The 15,643-nt window shown below is 41.6% G+C and overlaps 2 protein-coding genes across 2 annotated transcripts in view; both read left to right on the forward strand.

The window, feature by feature from the left end:
- The window catches only part of LOC103353027 (kazrin-like), a 6,863-nt gene extending 2,562 nt beyond the window's left edge, over positions 1 to 4,301 (forward strand). The window contains exons 4-8 of the mRNA XM_008275776.1: positions 506 to 683; positions 850 to 951; positions 1,509 to 1,675; positions 1,864 to 2,005; positions 3,331 to 4,301. Coding sequence (XP_008273998.1) covers positions 506 to 683; positions 850 to 951; positions 1,509 to 1,675; positions 1,864 to 2,005; positions 3,331 to 3,489 — 748 coding nt within the window. The 3' untranslated portion in view covers positions 3,490 to 4,301. The remainder of the gene's footprint in view (positions 1 to 505; positions 684 to 849; positions 952 to 1,508; positions 1,676 to 1,863; positions 2,006 to 3,330) is intronic.
- A 3,824-nt stretch (positions 4,302 to 8,125) lies between these two features.
- tmem51a (transmembrane protein 51a) lies at positions 8,126 to 13,821 on the forward strand. Its single transcript, XM_008275760.1, has 3 exons — positions 8,126 to 8,334; positions 9,791 to 10,240; positions 11,248 to 13,821. Exons 2-3 carry the CDS (start codon positions 9,834 to 9,836, stop codon positions 11,681 to 11,683), a joined length of 843 nt encoding a protein of 280 aa, XP_008273982.1. The 5' UTR covers positions 8,126 to 8,334; positions 9,791 to 9,833; the 3' UTR covers positions 11,684 to 13,821.
- Positions 13,822 to 15,643: the final 1,822 nt, after the last annotated feature.

The raw sequence follows: 15,643 nt of genomic DNA on the forward strand, positions 1-15,643 counted from the left end.
ATTGTCCCTTCTGCTCTTTAATTTGTCCATGCTTTAAACGCTTCAGATGCAATACCACACAGATCATTGTGTTGAGATTGTCATGAAGGCAGATATAACAAACAGACTGAGTGTGTGAGCAGTTCCTTTGAGCTAAATGCTAAAAATCTATGCAGACATTTAGCAGGTATAATATTGCCCATGCTCTTAACCTTAGGTTGGTGTGGCAGCATGCTAACATCAGCCAATTACCAGGAATTTGTACTTGGTAACGGCACTAGAAATAAAAATCAAGGTCAATTTTATTTGTTATTATTCTTGAATGACAGTCTGTCTAGTAATATCACAATATTAGCTTCATTGTGTTGCGAGAAAAAAGGTCAGAGGGTCATCAAAGTGGGTAGCCTTTACCATCTGGGGACCATGAATGTCTGTACAAAATCTGCCGTTGGTTCACTGCGAAGTTTCTTCCTAAGTGATACCAAAATGTGATTGTCCTACCCTTTAAAACACTGTCTGTCTGCAGGCTCTCCAAAGCTGCAGACATGGACCATCACTGGGTGGCCAAAGCCTGGTTAAGCGACGTGGGCTTGCCTCAGTACTCCCAGGCCTTTCACACTCACCTGGTAGACGGGCGCATGCTGAACTCCCTGACACGTCGCGACTTGGAGCGTCACCTCAACATCACCAAGAAGTTCCATCAGGTCAGCTTGCTGCTGGGCATCGAACTGCTGCATTTGCTGAATTTTGACAAAGAGGTGAGTGACAAACAGTGGAAACTATATGTGGGTGTCACCAAACAGCAGGTGAAAAACAAAAGAAAAGAACTTATCCAGCTGTGTAAAGAGTGTTTATTAAAATGGTTTTCAGGCTCTGCAGGCTCGCCGGATACAGTGTGAACACCAGAACGTGGATCCGTTGGTGTGGACCTCTCATCGGGTCATGAAATGGATCAGGGATATTGACCTCAAGGTGGGACTGAGAGTTAGTGCACCTCAAATGTTAAAATATAAAGAATACATTAACTTTTAACAAATGTGTTCAGTATACAGCTCACGAAGATAATGAATCCTCAGCATGCACGTGCTAAGAATTGTAAAAACACCATCACGTGGGTAACGGAGGCTCTTTTGTTTGCTCTGCTCCACAGAGTGATAGCAGGCCTTTGTAATTTCACTTCCAAACTGCTCCTGGTTGATCACAACACCTGTCAGATTACAGCCTTTGTGTTGATGCTACAATATTAACGTTCCCCGTTGATAGCGGCCACATTCACAGTGTGCACAGATAAGGCTGTCTGGATTGACATCCTGTTAATATCCTCAGGAAGTTTGAGTTACACTGATATCAACAAATGAATCAATATGCGTTGTGCTTTCAAATCAATTTTGACATCATTTTGAGAGACTGATGACTGCATTGTCTCCCTTTAGCCAGTGACAGCCACAGTGTTCTACCAAGATTCTTAGATTTGATGTTAATTATGAAAGAGGTGACCATTTGGGTTTCTTCCCCATCTGCCAATCCAGGAATTTGCTGAGGGTCTGTTAAACAGCGGAGTCCACGGAGCTGTCATGGTGCTTGACCCCACTTTCAACACGGACGCCATGGCAACAGCACTGGGAATCCCCGGCAGCAAGCACATGGTTCGCCGACACCTTGTTGAGGAGATGAAAACACTAATTGGTCCAGCCAGGTGAGAGGAGAAATTCACGCAGAGACACCAAATCAATTCCGCTTACTCTCGTCTCCATTTACGTGTGAGACAGATTCTTTAATCCGAAAGCGCCCATCTCTGATAACATATGCTGTGTTTGTGTGTAAATGTTACGTAAAGATTCACGCTGGTGTGCTTTAAATGCTATCTGCGGCTGCTCTCTGCAGAGCCGATGCCAAACAGGACTACGAGCATTTAGGCCTGGGAACGCCACCAACCCTGCTTCGCCAGAACTCCCTGGGCAGACCGCCCAGCTCCACCAGCCGACACGCTGATGAAGAGGGCTCGCTGAGGAGGAGGGCTGTCAAAGTGTGAAAAAATTACTACTCTACAAATCGAGTTGTTGTCCACAATTTCGGCTTGTTTGGAAACAAAAATTATGCTGGGTCACTTTCACTGCAAACACTACAGAGCAGTGCCGACACGTTAGACAATACAGATTTGACACAGACATAACAAATCTGCAGCATTAATTAGGCAGTGAAGGACAACTTACAAGGCAACATTTTAATTAGGATGATAAACAGCAAGATGCTTTTATTACAGAAAGTATTTCATCAAATAAATTGTTAGATTTCGAGCCTGACTGATACTGGATCTTTAGGGCGGATACCGATGTCTCTGATATTGTGATACTGATAAATGCTGGTATTATTTATATCCATAAACATGTATATGTTGGAGTGATACTGAAAATGTAAAACCACGGGGACGTGGTTTATTTACTTTAAAGCGTGTATGTACTTCACAAGCCGGTTGACAGCTTACCATGAGGTCACCATTTGACTCTGCACCGCCGTACTCTGCTACATGCGCTGCAGGCAGTGATTGTCGATAGCGTTGTAAAGAGTATTAAAACTGTATGACTTTGACCCTTTTTTCTACATTATGTTCTGTAAAAAAAAGAGCATATATTCTAACACCAATTTATGTGACAGGCTAATATTAGCTGACAATATCAGCCAACCAATAAGTCAGTCAGGCTCAATTATATATTGTTCAATTAGAATAGAGCAGAAAAGAATAGCATTTATTGCCATTTGCACAGGCACATTAGTGACAAAGGGGGAAAAGCATGCAAAACGGTGCATATTTTAGAAAGTTTGACCATAAAATGACACAATTCTTTTGTACATTATTATACAATACTATTAGGGGTACACTGGAATTCTTTGTGCGTATCTCAAAGTCAGCTTTGTCAACAAAAAAAGAAGGTAAAGAAAAAAAAAGGAAGAGCAGCAGCAGAAAAGAAGCTTGATACAAATATACATTATAAGAATAACATAATAATAGTAAATATCCTGAGTAGGTATTGCATATATTAGACAGCGTACAGTAGTAACATGGCTCATACCGTTCTGTGAAATAACTGTAGTCTTACTGCACATGAATTGACACACAACATATTTATCCAACCTTGTTAATTAGTGGGACTTCCAAGTTAGCTGCACCCATTTGATGTAGGACATTACTGGGTTTAAATGTGTATGTTACCCATGACAGAGTTGTGTACATTGTTGTTTGTTTGCCACCTGTTTCACTGTTTCCTGAGCCACTGATTAAGCGTAAACATGAACGTTGTCATCAGTTTGTTTGAGTGCATTCGGAGTAAATCTTTTGTGTTACTGTTCCAGCCTCCAGCAGGTTTCAGCCCCAAAGCCCGCAGTGGACGAGACTTGAGCTGCCACGGCAGCTATGGCTCCCTGCCCAGGGAAGTCCGAGACCACACTCCGCCCAGAGCCGAGGGAAGCCCGATCCGCGGTTACACCAGCATCGAGGTCACCAATGTGTGACGTCATCAGACTGTGACAAACACCAGTCATTCGCTTCGTCGCAGCTAAAACTCCAACATGGACATTTGTCATCCATGCGCACCTGAACATGGGATGCTTTTAAGTTTTACTTTTTTTAAAGATGAGCCTTTACAGGAAAGATTGCACTTTGTAACAGGGGCAGGATTCTTTTTTACAAGTTTCCTGGTTTCAGAAAACTGTGGACACGAGTGAGGTGTTTTTTGGGGGGACAGTAAGTTCTCTTCCCCCATGAAAGAATCACAAACAAACAAATGAAGGACTCCAGCAAAATGCTATTTTTCTATTCCTTGTGTGTAAACCAGGACGTGACTTGTCGATTTGTTTTTGTTGACTGGTTGCTATGAACAGTCTCTTTCTCTGAAGGAAATGAGATTTTAAAACGACTGTTTGTATTATACAGGGTACTTAATGACAAAAATGACAAAAAAAAAAAGAATCTTTCATATCAATGTAAATTGCTTTTGTTCCATTCAAATCTGCTGTTTGTGATGCCTTGTCAGTGTGGCTGAGGAAAAAACAAAACAAAACAAAAAGACTTGAACTGAATTTTAAATCCTAGAATATATGTTTGATAGTCATTTTTCATCTCGCACATTCACACTGTTGTGTCTAAACAAATGTAGCACCTCTTCTGATGTTTTATACTGTGCAGTAAACAAAAAAAAATATTTGAACAATGCCAACAAAAGACGACTGCAAAGCTGTACGACTGTGAAAAAGAAAAGAAGGCAATTTTGTGGAAATGAAAGAGTATTCCTTATGATGAAATAAAGATGACATCTCAAACACAATTGCCCAGTTGCACCCGTTTTGAGAAGAAAAATACTTGTAATGATCTGAGAAAGCTGCAGCAGGAGGTTTAGAGATTACATAAAAAAATAATTCAGACTAACTTCTATCTGAGACACTGCTGGCAGGGAAGACATTGTGCAGATGGATGATGCAAACTTCTAAAGTAAATGTCGAAGGACAAGCTGGGAAAAAAAGAAAAGGAGAGCTGTGCAACGTTTGCTCTGAAAAACACAGTAATATGAAGTCAGTGCAATGAATACAACGATGATATGTACTGTGAGAGGTGTTGCTCACATTTTCAGAGTTCCAGAGAATCATCAGCCATTTCTTCAGTCACATATCAAGCAGCTGAAGTTATTTTTTTTCCTCAGGAGCTGACAGAAGCCAAACCAGAGGGAAGATTCAACAGGCGCTAACACAATAACACATAAAATGCTGCCTCTGCGGGATGTTTAGCTATGCAAGAAAGTAAAATAAAATTATTGCAGCTTTAAAGAAAAATGTAAATGAAGAACAGCCAATAATAAAAGTCAAAAATGGTGGTTCCTATTAAGAAATGTATAAATAAAAGGACCTCTTCACTTGTGCGAAAAAGGGAAATGACAGAGACACTGAGCATTTATGCACGAAGGAGGACAAAAGGGTGTGGGAATTATATCATTAGCAAAATAAAAGTCTTCATGTGGGAGAAATAGTCCTTCTTATTGCACTCATTTGCATGAGAAAACATGTTTGGTTCGTTGCCTCCTGTGTAATGCAAATGGAGAGTCACACTGAACTCCTTCGTTACCTTCTCATGCTAATACTGAATCTATACACTTGGCTGATTCCCTGACAGTGAGTTGGCAAATCGCTCCGGTAATCAGCCCTACGTCTACGCATGTTACCTCAGGTCTAGACCTCTGCGCAATTCCAGCGTGGTGCAACTTCTTCCTCTTAGTCACGGTGACTCAGGTTTTATGCTGCACAAAAGATTACGCAGCACCCAATGTGAGAGCAGCCCACCTTCTAGCTGCCCTACCTTAACTTACCTTAAAACCTTTCTGGTAATCCACCCACCACTTTGGTGCCCCTTTGAACCATGAGCTATCAGAGGTATGACAAAAAAAAAAGGGCAAAGGTCCATTAGGGAAATGAAATAAACTACCTACTGGGAAGCATTTAGCGGAGAAATGTAATTAGATTTCAAAGAAGCAGCCATAAACTCAGATAAACACCTACACGGAAAAGGATGTAAATGGCCTTACAGGTAGAACAAACACACACAAAAAGTGAAGGGATTGGTTATTTTATTTGAGTAGCAAGTTTTCATTTGTAATATTGATTGGAAGACTCTGCTCCCACATAACATATTCACAGCCTAAGTTAATTTGCTACACTCAAGGCTACGAGGCCATGTATAAATCAAGTTTTTACTGCTATGCTTTTCCTTTGCAGCTGCCAACAAATTTGATTACTGACTGGCAGTGATAAGGAATCAATCCAGACCACCAGACGTAATCAGGGCTTGTTCACAGTGGTTATGTGTGTCTGGGTGTGTTTGTGTGGTAAAACAGAGGAACCAGACAAAAGCACAGGAGGAAGAAAGGGTCCCCAGAGCCCAGAACAACAAGTTTGCCTCACTTAAAAGGAACAATGCAGTGAGCTAGGACTGGTTTTGTCATTATTGTAAAATAATGCAGTCCTCGTTCCAGCAGGCTGATAAAGAGGAGGACACTGGGACAAAGAAGTGGAGCCAAGTGAAGGCCCGTTTTTTTTTCTGTTTTGGGTAACTCTCTGCAAAAAAGCCAATGGCATACATCCCGCGCATGCACAAGCACACAGACACATGACGAAATGCATGGTGAAAGACAATCTGCGTCATATGACTGGGGGAGTTCATATGCAAAAGGCTCCCAAGACATGACGGCTAGCAGGTGGTAAATTTACAAAGAGGAAGTAAAAACTGTGACTCATATAAAACTACATGGAAAAGTATTGAGGAAATAGCCTGGGTCACTGACAGTTCTTGTTTGTTGTTTCAAACAAAGATCCACGGGCGCTTTGTCGTCTATTTGTGGTTTGGTTGGCCTTGGAAGAGGTTAATGCATTCTCATTATCCATTCTCCTGCTAAATGTGCATTTCCTCGACTTCTTTGAACCTTTTTCAAGTGACCCACCCCTCAGCACCTACTCTGACAATCACTGGTGTACATCAGTTCCTGTATTTAATATTTCATGCTTTAGAGTCACTTACAATGGAGCGTGACAATAAATCGAATGGTTAATCCGTCTACAACGCGCTAGGTTTGTACATTTAGGTTTAGGTTTACTTCTTTAAATATAAAGTCAAGTCCACAATAAAAAAAAATCCACAGTGGGATTTTCCATTCACTTCACTGCACACCCCCGTCGCTACCTGATGACTACATCATGTGTCATTATGAAAGTCAAACTGTTATCTTCAAGTAAGGGTGCCAAAACCTTGATACATAACTGTTGGCTGTTTCCCAAAGTGTGCACAAAGTACTACTATTAGTGTATTGAGTGGTTAGTCCGTTCACACCTGGGGTCACAAGGCAGGTTTAGTGAAACCTCTGAGTCTGTTAACCCTAAAATGAGCCTAACTTAACTTATTCACATGTTTACATACAGCTGCACCTTGTATGTACTTTTTGTGCTACTTGAAGCCTTTACAGTTTCCTACAAGTTCAGCAAAGTGCAATATTCAGGAATGTGTTATCAGTAACACGACTGTTTTAATAGTGAAACAAGCTATCTTTACAACAGTGAATTACATCACTGGTTTCATAGGTTACATGACTAGTTTTCTATAAAATTTTTATATTTGCACTTTGTCTGACTGTGTGAATGCACTGATATGACAGCTGCTCAATTCTGTTGAACGCTATGGATTGACAATGAAGGAATTAGCACATAGAACCTAGACAGTCACATGTCTTGCCACACTTGCATGTACCATTCATACAGTTTAAATTGCTCATATTATGTACATCTTAACACATTCATACTCCCTTACAGTTATCCAGTTAGACATTTTACATATTGTTGCTATATTATTCTACTATATTTGTATATTTTATATTTGCACATTTCTTACTGTACTTACAAACAAAACTCTGTTGTCTGATTGTGTAAATGAACTGACAGGATTTAATTTTATTGTGCACTAAATGAATCCTATTCTATTCTATTCTAAAAAAACAAACAAACAAACAAAAGTTATACATCTTAGATATTTACCCATCATGCCAACTTGCAAGCACTGTTCAGACTTGATAGCACCCTCATACTGCTTTTAGAGCTTATTCCCTCAGACATTTTAACTTTTCCTGCTTCTTTTGCACTTCTGGTTACCATTTGTGCTGTGCATGGATTATAAAGTTGAATCTAATCTAATCTGATTGTTTACTCAATATTTATTTATTGATATTTTAATAGGAAAAAATGCATTAAAATTTCTGTTTTTCAATTTGCACAAAGCTGACTAAGCAGCACTTAATTGAGATTAATTAATGCACCGGTTAAATTAGCCTGCTGATTTCTATATGTGTGTGTGTGTGTGCGTAGGTCAAATGTTTCCGGGTATTTTAGTTCCCCTGCACCGTCATTAAACCGTTAGAGTGTCTTTTCCCGGCAATTGACACGGCAGCTCGGATAAAGCAACAAGTGAGATAAACTGAGATAGAAACCCCCATTTATTGCCCCACTCTCACGTCGCCTCCGTGTGTGTGTGAGGAGGAGCTGGCGGTGAAGGGGTTAATGAAACTGGAAGTGTGTGGAGGACCCTCCCTCCTCCTCCTCCTCCTCCTCCTCCTTCGCTGCCCGCCGGGGCCCATCCGACTCTCTGCAAAGTTCCTGATCCGCAAAACGCTACTCGTCACCGAATTCTAACCATCAGAAAAGTGCTGTCAGCGTCTCCAGAGTCGGATAACAACAAACTCCACGTCTCGGGTTTTGTTTTTGGAAGAAGAAGAAGAAGCAGAAGAAGAAGAAGAAGCAGAAGAAGAAGAGTCGCTTCATGATGCAGAGGTGAGTCGAAGCAACGTCGTTCGACAAAGTGTCGCTGAAATGTTGCTTAAAAGAAAAAAAAATACACGACAGCTGCTTAAAAAAAAAAAAAGTTTCAGCCCTGGAAAATTAGTTTCATTGCGAAGTAAAGTGAAAAACCCGCCCCGTTAGCTAAACTTATGTGTAGGCGTGAAAAAAAAAGGAACAAATATGTTTACATTGCTTATAAGGAGTCACTAAGACACCAACAAGTTAACGTTTGAATTCCTGTAAATGTAGTTTTGAGTCCAAAGAGTCACTCTGGTAGCTTTTAGTTGCTTACAGGCAGGTTCTAGGACTGTTTCACATCACACACCATAATTACATGTTTTAGGCTACAGGCTTAGTGTTTTCCTATGAGCAGGCCTGTCAATGTCTTACTGCCCAGCGTGGTGAAATATAACTTTGCTGGCTGTACTGTAACAAGCAGCTCCATACCATGTTTATGTGACATCCTCACATACATTCCTTTAAGCTGCATCACGTGCATGTGAGTCAAGCCCTGCAGAGCATTGTACACTTAAGGGGATTTTTTTTTTTTTTTTAACATTTGCCCAGCTGTCATGATTAGCTCAGTTCAGTCTCATGCCATGCATTCTTTGGGTATCCCTAAACTGGAGCTGGGTTTACCTACGTTAAGCTGCCCCTCCTTTCTTTTCCAGCAGGCCTGGGCATGTTTCCAGACAAGACTCACACTAACAAACTTTGTGAGTGTATCCCTGGATGAATCCCTGGTGTGAGTATTTCAGGATGACATTCCTGAATGGTCACAGAGTCTGCATATACATAATTAATTTCCTGGACTTTGTGCCTCGGATTTCTCTAACAAAGTTATCCTGCAGAGTGGAATTGTTTCCTTACTTTTTTGGGGGGTCAGGATTCACATTTTGAGCACTACGTGAGCCACATAATAGACTTAGCAAGCAATACAGTGAACCTGTGTATTTTCTGTACGAGATTATGCAATATTTTTGAGGTCCTTTCATTTTACAGTTCCCATAACGGGCCTTATCTACCCTCATAACGTTGACAGGCGAGTCTGCTGTAAATTTTTTACCGCGCAACACGCCTGTTTGTAGAACTCTAGGTGGTTTTCTGTCTTACGTCAGCTTCATCGAAAAATGGGCTCGTGAAAGAACAGATCCGTGGACGGCAGTAACACGTTCAGGAAAGAGCTTGTAGATGACGTTCATTTCCTAACAGGAGGGCTCTGACTGTCGAAGCACTTTATTTGCTGCTTGGAACACTAAGGAGGATATTGTGTTTTTGTCTTTACTGCTGTTATTTTACAGAAAGGTGAGATAATATCGTGTTGGACATTTCAATTTTTGCAGGAAGTGAGTGTGTGAAAGTTTGTTTTCTGTTACGTTCTGTGGTATGTTGGTTTGAGGTTTCTCAGTCCATCCACATATTCATTTCTCTCTCCCTCTCTTTACAGTTTTTGACCTCACTGCTCTGACTGAAGTTTAGGATTTGACAAGATGCGTTCCAGTGTGAACGGAGCAACGGGCCCGGTTGCCAGTGAAGGGACTCATAGCAGTAACAACCACAACAACAGCAGCAGCAGAGAAAACACTGGGAATTCTGGGTCCCAGTATGCACTGTGCGCTTTGGGAGTTGGACTTATTGCCCTCGGTGTGGTGATGATTGTGTGGAGCGTTGTACCTGCTGATGCAGCTGGTAACAGCAGCATACCAGGAGGAGGCAACGGTACCACAGACAGGAGGAATAAAGCGTCGTCTGTGGCCTTCGTCTTGACGGGTTCTGGGGTGGTTATGCTGCTGCTCTCCTTGTGTCTGGGAATGAGGAACAAACAGCGGGAGCTGAGGTTCCAAGAGGCCCAGAACAGCCAAGCAGAGGCACAAAGGGTGCAGGAGGCCAGAGAAACGTAAGTTCAGTGATAGTTTTCCAGCTAAACAATGTCATTTGGATCTTGGGAATAATATTTTTCCACTATTTCTTTTGGTTGTCATGTCTGTGAACAGAAACCTGATTTGGCTATGTCAGCTACAAATGTCAGACGTGGGACTGTGTTGGGCGCAGATTCCAGAAAGTTTGTTTTCCTTAAAACACATGAGAATGATTTGCTGGTGGATTAGATTGTCTGCTCAACACTTGTCTTGAAAGAGTATTGTTTTCCTATCATTGCTGGATCACAGTAACTTTTCAGAGCTTTACAAAAATCAGTGATTAAAAATCCAATGACACTGAAAAACAGCTGATATTTGCTTTGGTGACTGTATAGCACTGTTGAAAGGACAGATGCATTGTAAAGGCTTATGCTCCTTTAAAAGTCTGCTATCAGTGACTGTTCATTTTGAAGACGCTAACAAGTTCAATTATTTATTAACTCACCAGATTTTGATTTACTAACATCATAGCAAGTACAAGTACATGCTATTGGGTGGCAGCTTGAGCATTTGTGTATTTGTCATATTTTTCTGTGCATCTATATACAACAAAAACTATTTATCATTCCCCCCCAGCCTGCATCAGTACTGCAGCAAAGACAACAATCAAAAGTAGGTTAATAAAGAAATATAATAAATTGAGATTGCTAGAAGACAAATAACATAAAAACATGTAAACACAATAGCAGAGCAGCAGCCTTAACCTGCTATAAGTGCTATAAAAAACTAGCAGCACAGTATATCAAAGTGCAGTTATGTCCAGTGGCAGCACAGTATGTTGAAGTGCTACAAAAGAGCACATATTGGACAGTAATTACAGAAAGTGATTCATGGGAAATGGCCTACAACATGCAGTACACTACATATTACATGAACGATTTGAGAATACACACAACACGTAATTGCCCTGGGAGAGGACCTCTATTGCACCATGAGTGATTCACTTCTTCCATTCATACTTGCATATTTCTGTAAATGTCTGCAGTGCCGAGGAGCAAGCCCAGCGTTATGCCGTACCCACTTACGAAGAGGCAGTTGGCAGCGGTCAGTATCCTGTCCGTCAGAGCAACCTTCGCCCAAGCACCTCCCAGCTACCCTCCTACGATGACCTGGACCAAGTCGATGGCGTGCAGTACGAGAACGAGGGACCAGAGGTCACGACTGCTGGATCACAGCCTGCCCCGGCCTCCGGCGCTCCCACCGCTCCTGCCCCTGCCCCTGCTGCTGCTGCTGCTTCTGCTTCTTCATCGAGTCGTAGACCTGGGAAAAATAGCCGCAAGCTCCTCCCCATCAAGATCCGCAGGATTAAATCAGAGAAGCTGCACATGAAAAATATTGATAACTCTCAGCCAGCAGCTGGAATCAGTATTGAACCGCTCACCCCACCACCGCAGTATGAGGATAAAGTGCCTCCAATTTAAGACCATACTGATCATGTTTAAAACAATCAAGTGGAATCCCTCACAATCGCTTTTTGTGGATTTGGATCTGCCTTGTTAAGCCAAGACTTGAATGTGGCTTCTTGTAGAACGGATTCAGTGGCACTTTGTTCTGAAATGCCTCCTTGTGCCACATAACTCCAAAGCACTGAACAGAGGAAATCTTTATTTTGTTTTGGATCTCACTGGACATGGGAAAAAGATACAGATAATCGCTGGATCCTCACTGTGTGGCAGAATGTGTCGAACTCGCTGGATTGAGTGCACACCAAATACAGTCTTTTTCTGCTATAGTAACTTCCTGTTAATACATGACTTTATGTAAGCGACCTCCGCTGTGCACTGACTGTACACGTGAGCTGATGGAGGCAAAGATCACGAGACATCAGTGAGGGGTTATAGTGAGATTTTGTGTGCTTATTTAAATAGATAAGAGCAGTGTTTAGCAGTGGAAGGCTTTGGATCAGCACTGCCAACGGTTTCATGTAGGCTCCGTAGTGAATGACTGAGTATTGTATGTTCTGGGTGCCGTGACCTGATGTGTGGTGTCACGCTGCACAGAAACTCTTCCTCATTGGAAACGATTTTGTCTCTCCTGGTCCTCTTGACCTTACCAGCGAATGAGAGACAAATTTGATTTGCTTAATTGCCGTGTGAGAGACTCAGCCCCACCCGTAAGGGCCAGTGTGTTGGATAAAGGGGCATCTGTCAGCAGAAGTGGAATATCGTCTTCAGAATTATGTCGTCCTTAGTGTTGAATTAGCTGCAGCTACGAATCACTGTGACTGAACTTTTTATCTGAGTTCTCTTCCACAGAGTCCACCATGTTTCTAGAACTGCCCCAGGATGGATAAAGCAAACACTGGCTTCAGAGATGTGCTTTAGAGTTTTACGATCAAGTGGCAGCCAGTGTAGTTCTCCGTCACGCTTGGACAGGGAGGGGAATTCAGTCGGTTGTAATCTGCAACCTCCCTGCTAGATGCCACTAAGTACTACACACTGGTCCTTTAATAATAGCTTTTGTTTTTCTGGACTTTGATTTTGAGGGTTTTATTTATCTCCCTGCCTTCAAAGCTGAAACATCTGGTTTTCTTTACACGTGAGCTACCTACCTAACAGCACTATTTTAAGAATCGTCTGTCCGTAGCTAATATAAAACAAAGCTTTGTTATCATTCATCCACCGCAGCTCCTGTGACTCACAGCCATAGGCGGTGTACGTAACACGACTCTAACCTAATGTGAAATGTAGTTTTAATAACAAAATACCCCTTGTTGTATCTTGGTATATTGTCAAGCCACTTGTGTTACCATCAGGTACAGCTGTGCCCTAGTTTTATGTCTCCCTTTAGAAGGACAAAAGAAAATTCTACAGTTGTGATCAAGCCGAGGCTATTGGGCCTGAAAAAAGTTTCAGGACGGTTTAAAAATGTTAAAGTTGTGGGTCTTTCTTTACTGTGTCAGAAATGATGCAAAATGAGTAAATCGCTGGCAGGGGCTCTTCTGGGCATTTTGTTGCCCCAGAGGAGACGTCCCCTGCTGCCCATTAGAGGACTGCTTTCTCATTGGAACATTGTATGATAATTATTATCATTTTAAAAGTAGTATTTCAAACTTTATTCAACCTTTGTGTTGTGTCACTTAGTTTATTTTCATCCCCCTGCCCCTTGAATATCTTATCCTGGTTTTAACTATATTCAGGATAGATAGGATGTTCTACATCTTGATATTCTGATCCAGATTGTGAACATAAATAACCTGGTCGGTTGTGAGTCATTGTTGAGTGAATGAATTATGCAGTTGGAGATTATGTGATGATCAGCCCCTTCTATACTCTGTAGTGTCCTCTCAGTATCAGCTGTTTACTGCTGTGTGAGCAGTGTTTGTTCTTTTTTAAAACAAAGTAAGAGGTGCTTTGGATTTGAGTGACAGACTTTTTAAAAAGTAGATCAGACGCAATCACAAAATATTTATTCCTCTTGGTTGGTGGTGCTGGCGGTGCCCTGGGCTGCCAAACTATCTCTGATTGCTGCCTTTAGTGTTGACATGAAATATTATCTTAAAGGTGTCATACTGCGCCCATTTTCAGCCAAGTAATAGAAGTGCCACATACCCCCAGAACATGTTTTTACCGTTTTTAGCTTAAAATACTACAAAGATAGTTCATTTTACCACTCCTGGTTTCAGCTCTGTTCTAAATGGGCTGTTTTAGTGTTTCTAGCTTTAAGTAGAGCTAAGCTGCTGCTGTCCACACCCCCTTCAGGACGTAGACTCTCTCTGCGTCTGTGATTGACAGCTCAGAGCAAAATAGTTGAGCACATGAAAACCGACGCAGAAATGAATGAGTGTGTGACGTCAGGATGCAATAATGTTACATGGAAATGCAGCCAAATTCTCAACACAGCTATTGTTTTTAACCCATGTGCATAGTGAGTAGTTTAACAGTGCAGAACTGGAGCTTGGAATTGGCTCTGAAGTGACTCATTCTGATATCTGACAACAGAAACTATGTAAATAAGTAAAGTTGAGCAGCTTTATTGAGAATTTGGCTGTATTAAAATGTGAGCACAGAGGGCAGGAGAGAAGCAAACAGATGTAAACACTGGCTAAGCTTAGATTGCATTAAAACACGACAGGTCATATGAAAACACAGTCATCCACTTAGTCCTGGAAGTTTCCACGACCTCTGAACATCCCTCAGCTTTGCAATCCACCGTGGTGTGACTTGTGGGTATATGATGAAAGCCAGTAGCAAAGTTAGCCACTTTAGCCACACTACATGCTAACACTAAAGACTTTTCAGTTGTTGTGGTGGCCTTTATTAACAGGAGTAATGAACTGGGTGAGAAAAAGCTCAACAACCATTGGTCAGCTGGAATGTAGCAGTTCAGTAAAATCCCTACTGGTGGACTTTATCTAGTCGTGAGGAGACTTCAGGAATGACCAAAGTAAATGTTTTCATATCTCAACAGCTTTATAACAAAACAATAAAAATGAAAAAAAACAAAGTCTTTCCCTGTATGGCAGCTATAAAGCTGTAATAACCAGTTTTGAGTAAAGGGACCAATTTCACCAAAACAAACTCAGAAACACAGACCCCCATGTGCCATCCATTCGTCACTTTGGCAGGGTTAACACCTCAGCGAATGGCTGCCAAACATTTATGAGTGGATCTTGCATTTACACTTCACAGGGCACCATTAAAGTCCTGATTCAGTAACCTTTCCCGAGAAAGTACTTTCTAGGAAGAAATTACTATCGAGGGAGTTCAAGGTCTCATTTTATGTAGTCGTTATGCAGGGGTAATACTAAGCGACTGCAGGGTTGTACACACTAAAGTGCCTTTGTGCTCAGAACAACACTTCCTAAAACATTTCAAAAGACACTGTACGACTGAGTTTAATGTTGCTTCTTCAGTGCTTCTACGCTTGCAAAGGAAGTATGTGAGCGCACGCTGGAAAGAGGAACTAGTGAATAGTCGAAAGCTTTTGCTGCCCTGTAGCCGTGGAAAACACTGTTGAGTTGTGAGGACTGTGGTGCATTTTTCTTTTTTTTGTTCTTGTTCGAGATCACCAACAGAAAGACTCTTTGACCGTGCAGCTGGTGCCGTAATAACAGCAGCTATTGCTCACTCGCTTGCTGGTCATCATTCCTTCCAGCACAGCTTGACTTGCAGCTCTGTTTTCAGATAAAACTATGCAGAGAATGAGCAGAATGAGAAGAGATGCTGCTCCAGGCTTTTTTCTTTTTTTTTTTTTTTTTTGAGTTGCATCAGTAGACACTATTTTATCAATACCTGTCAGCACACTCTCTTCTTGAGGTTAGCCTCATTTAGAAACAAACAGCTGATGCCACACGAATGACTCATCAGTCACTCCTTTCAATGTTACTAATGGTTTAAAGTTGCACAGCTTTTACTGTTTTTGGGTTTTTTTTGCTTTGG

Source organism: Stegastes partitus, unplaced genomic scaffold, assembly GCF_000690725.1.
Source record: "Stegastes partitus isolate 25-593 unplaced genomic scaffold, Stegastes_partitus-1.0.2 Scaffold58, whole genome shotgun sequence".
Classification (NCBI taxonomy): Eukaryota; Metazoa; Chordata; class Actinopteri; family Pomacentridae; genus Stegastes; species Stegastes partitus.

Excerpts from the sequence above, each read along its gene's own strand:
- tmem51a (XM_008275760.1), top strand. The coding sequence starts at position 9,834 with ATGCGTTCCAGTGTGAACGGAGCAACGGGCCCGGTTGCCAGTGAAGGG. Across the intron at positions 10,241-11,247 it reads GTGCAGGAGGCCAGAGAAAC|TGCCGAGGAGCAAGCCCAGC; the intron begins GTAAGTTCAGTG and ends AAATGTCTGCAG.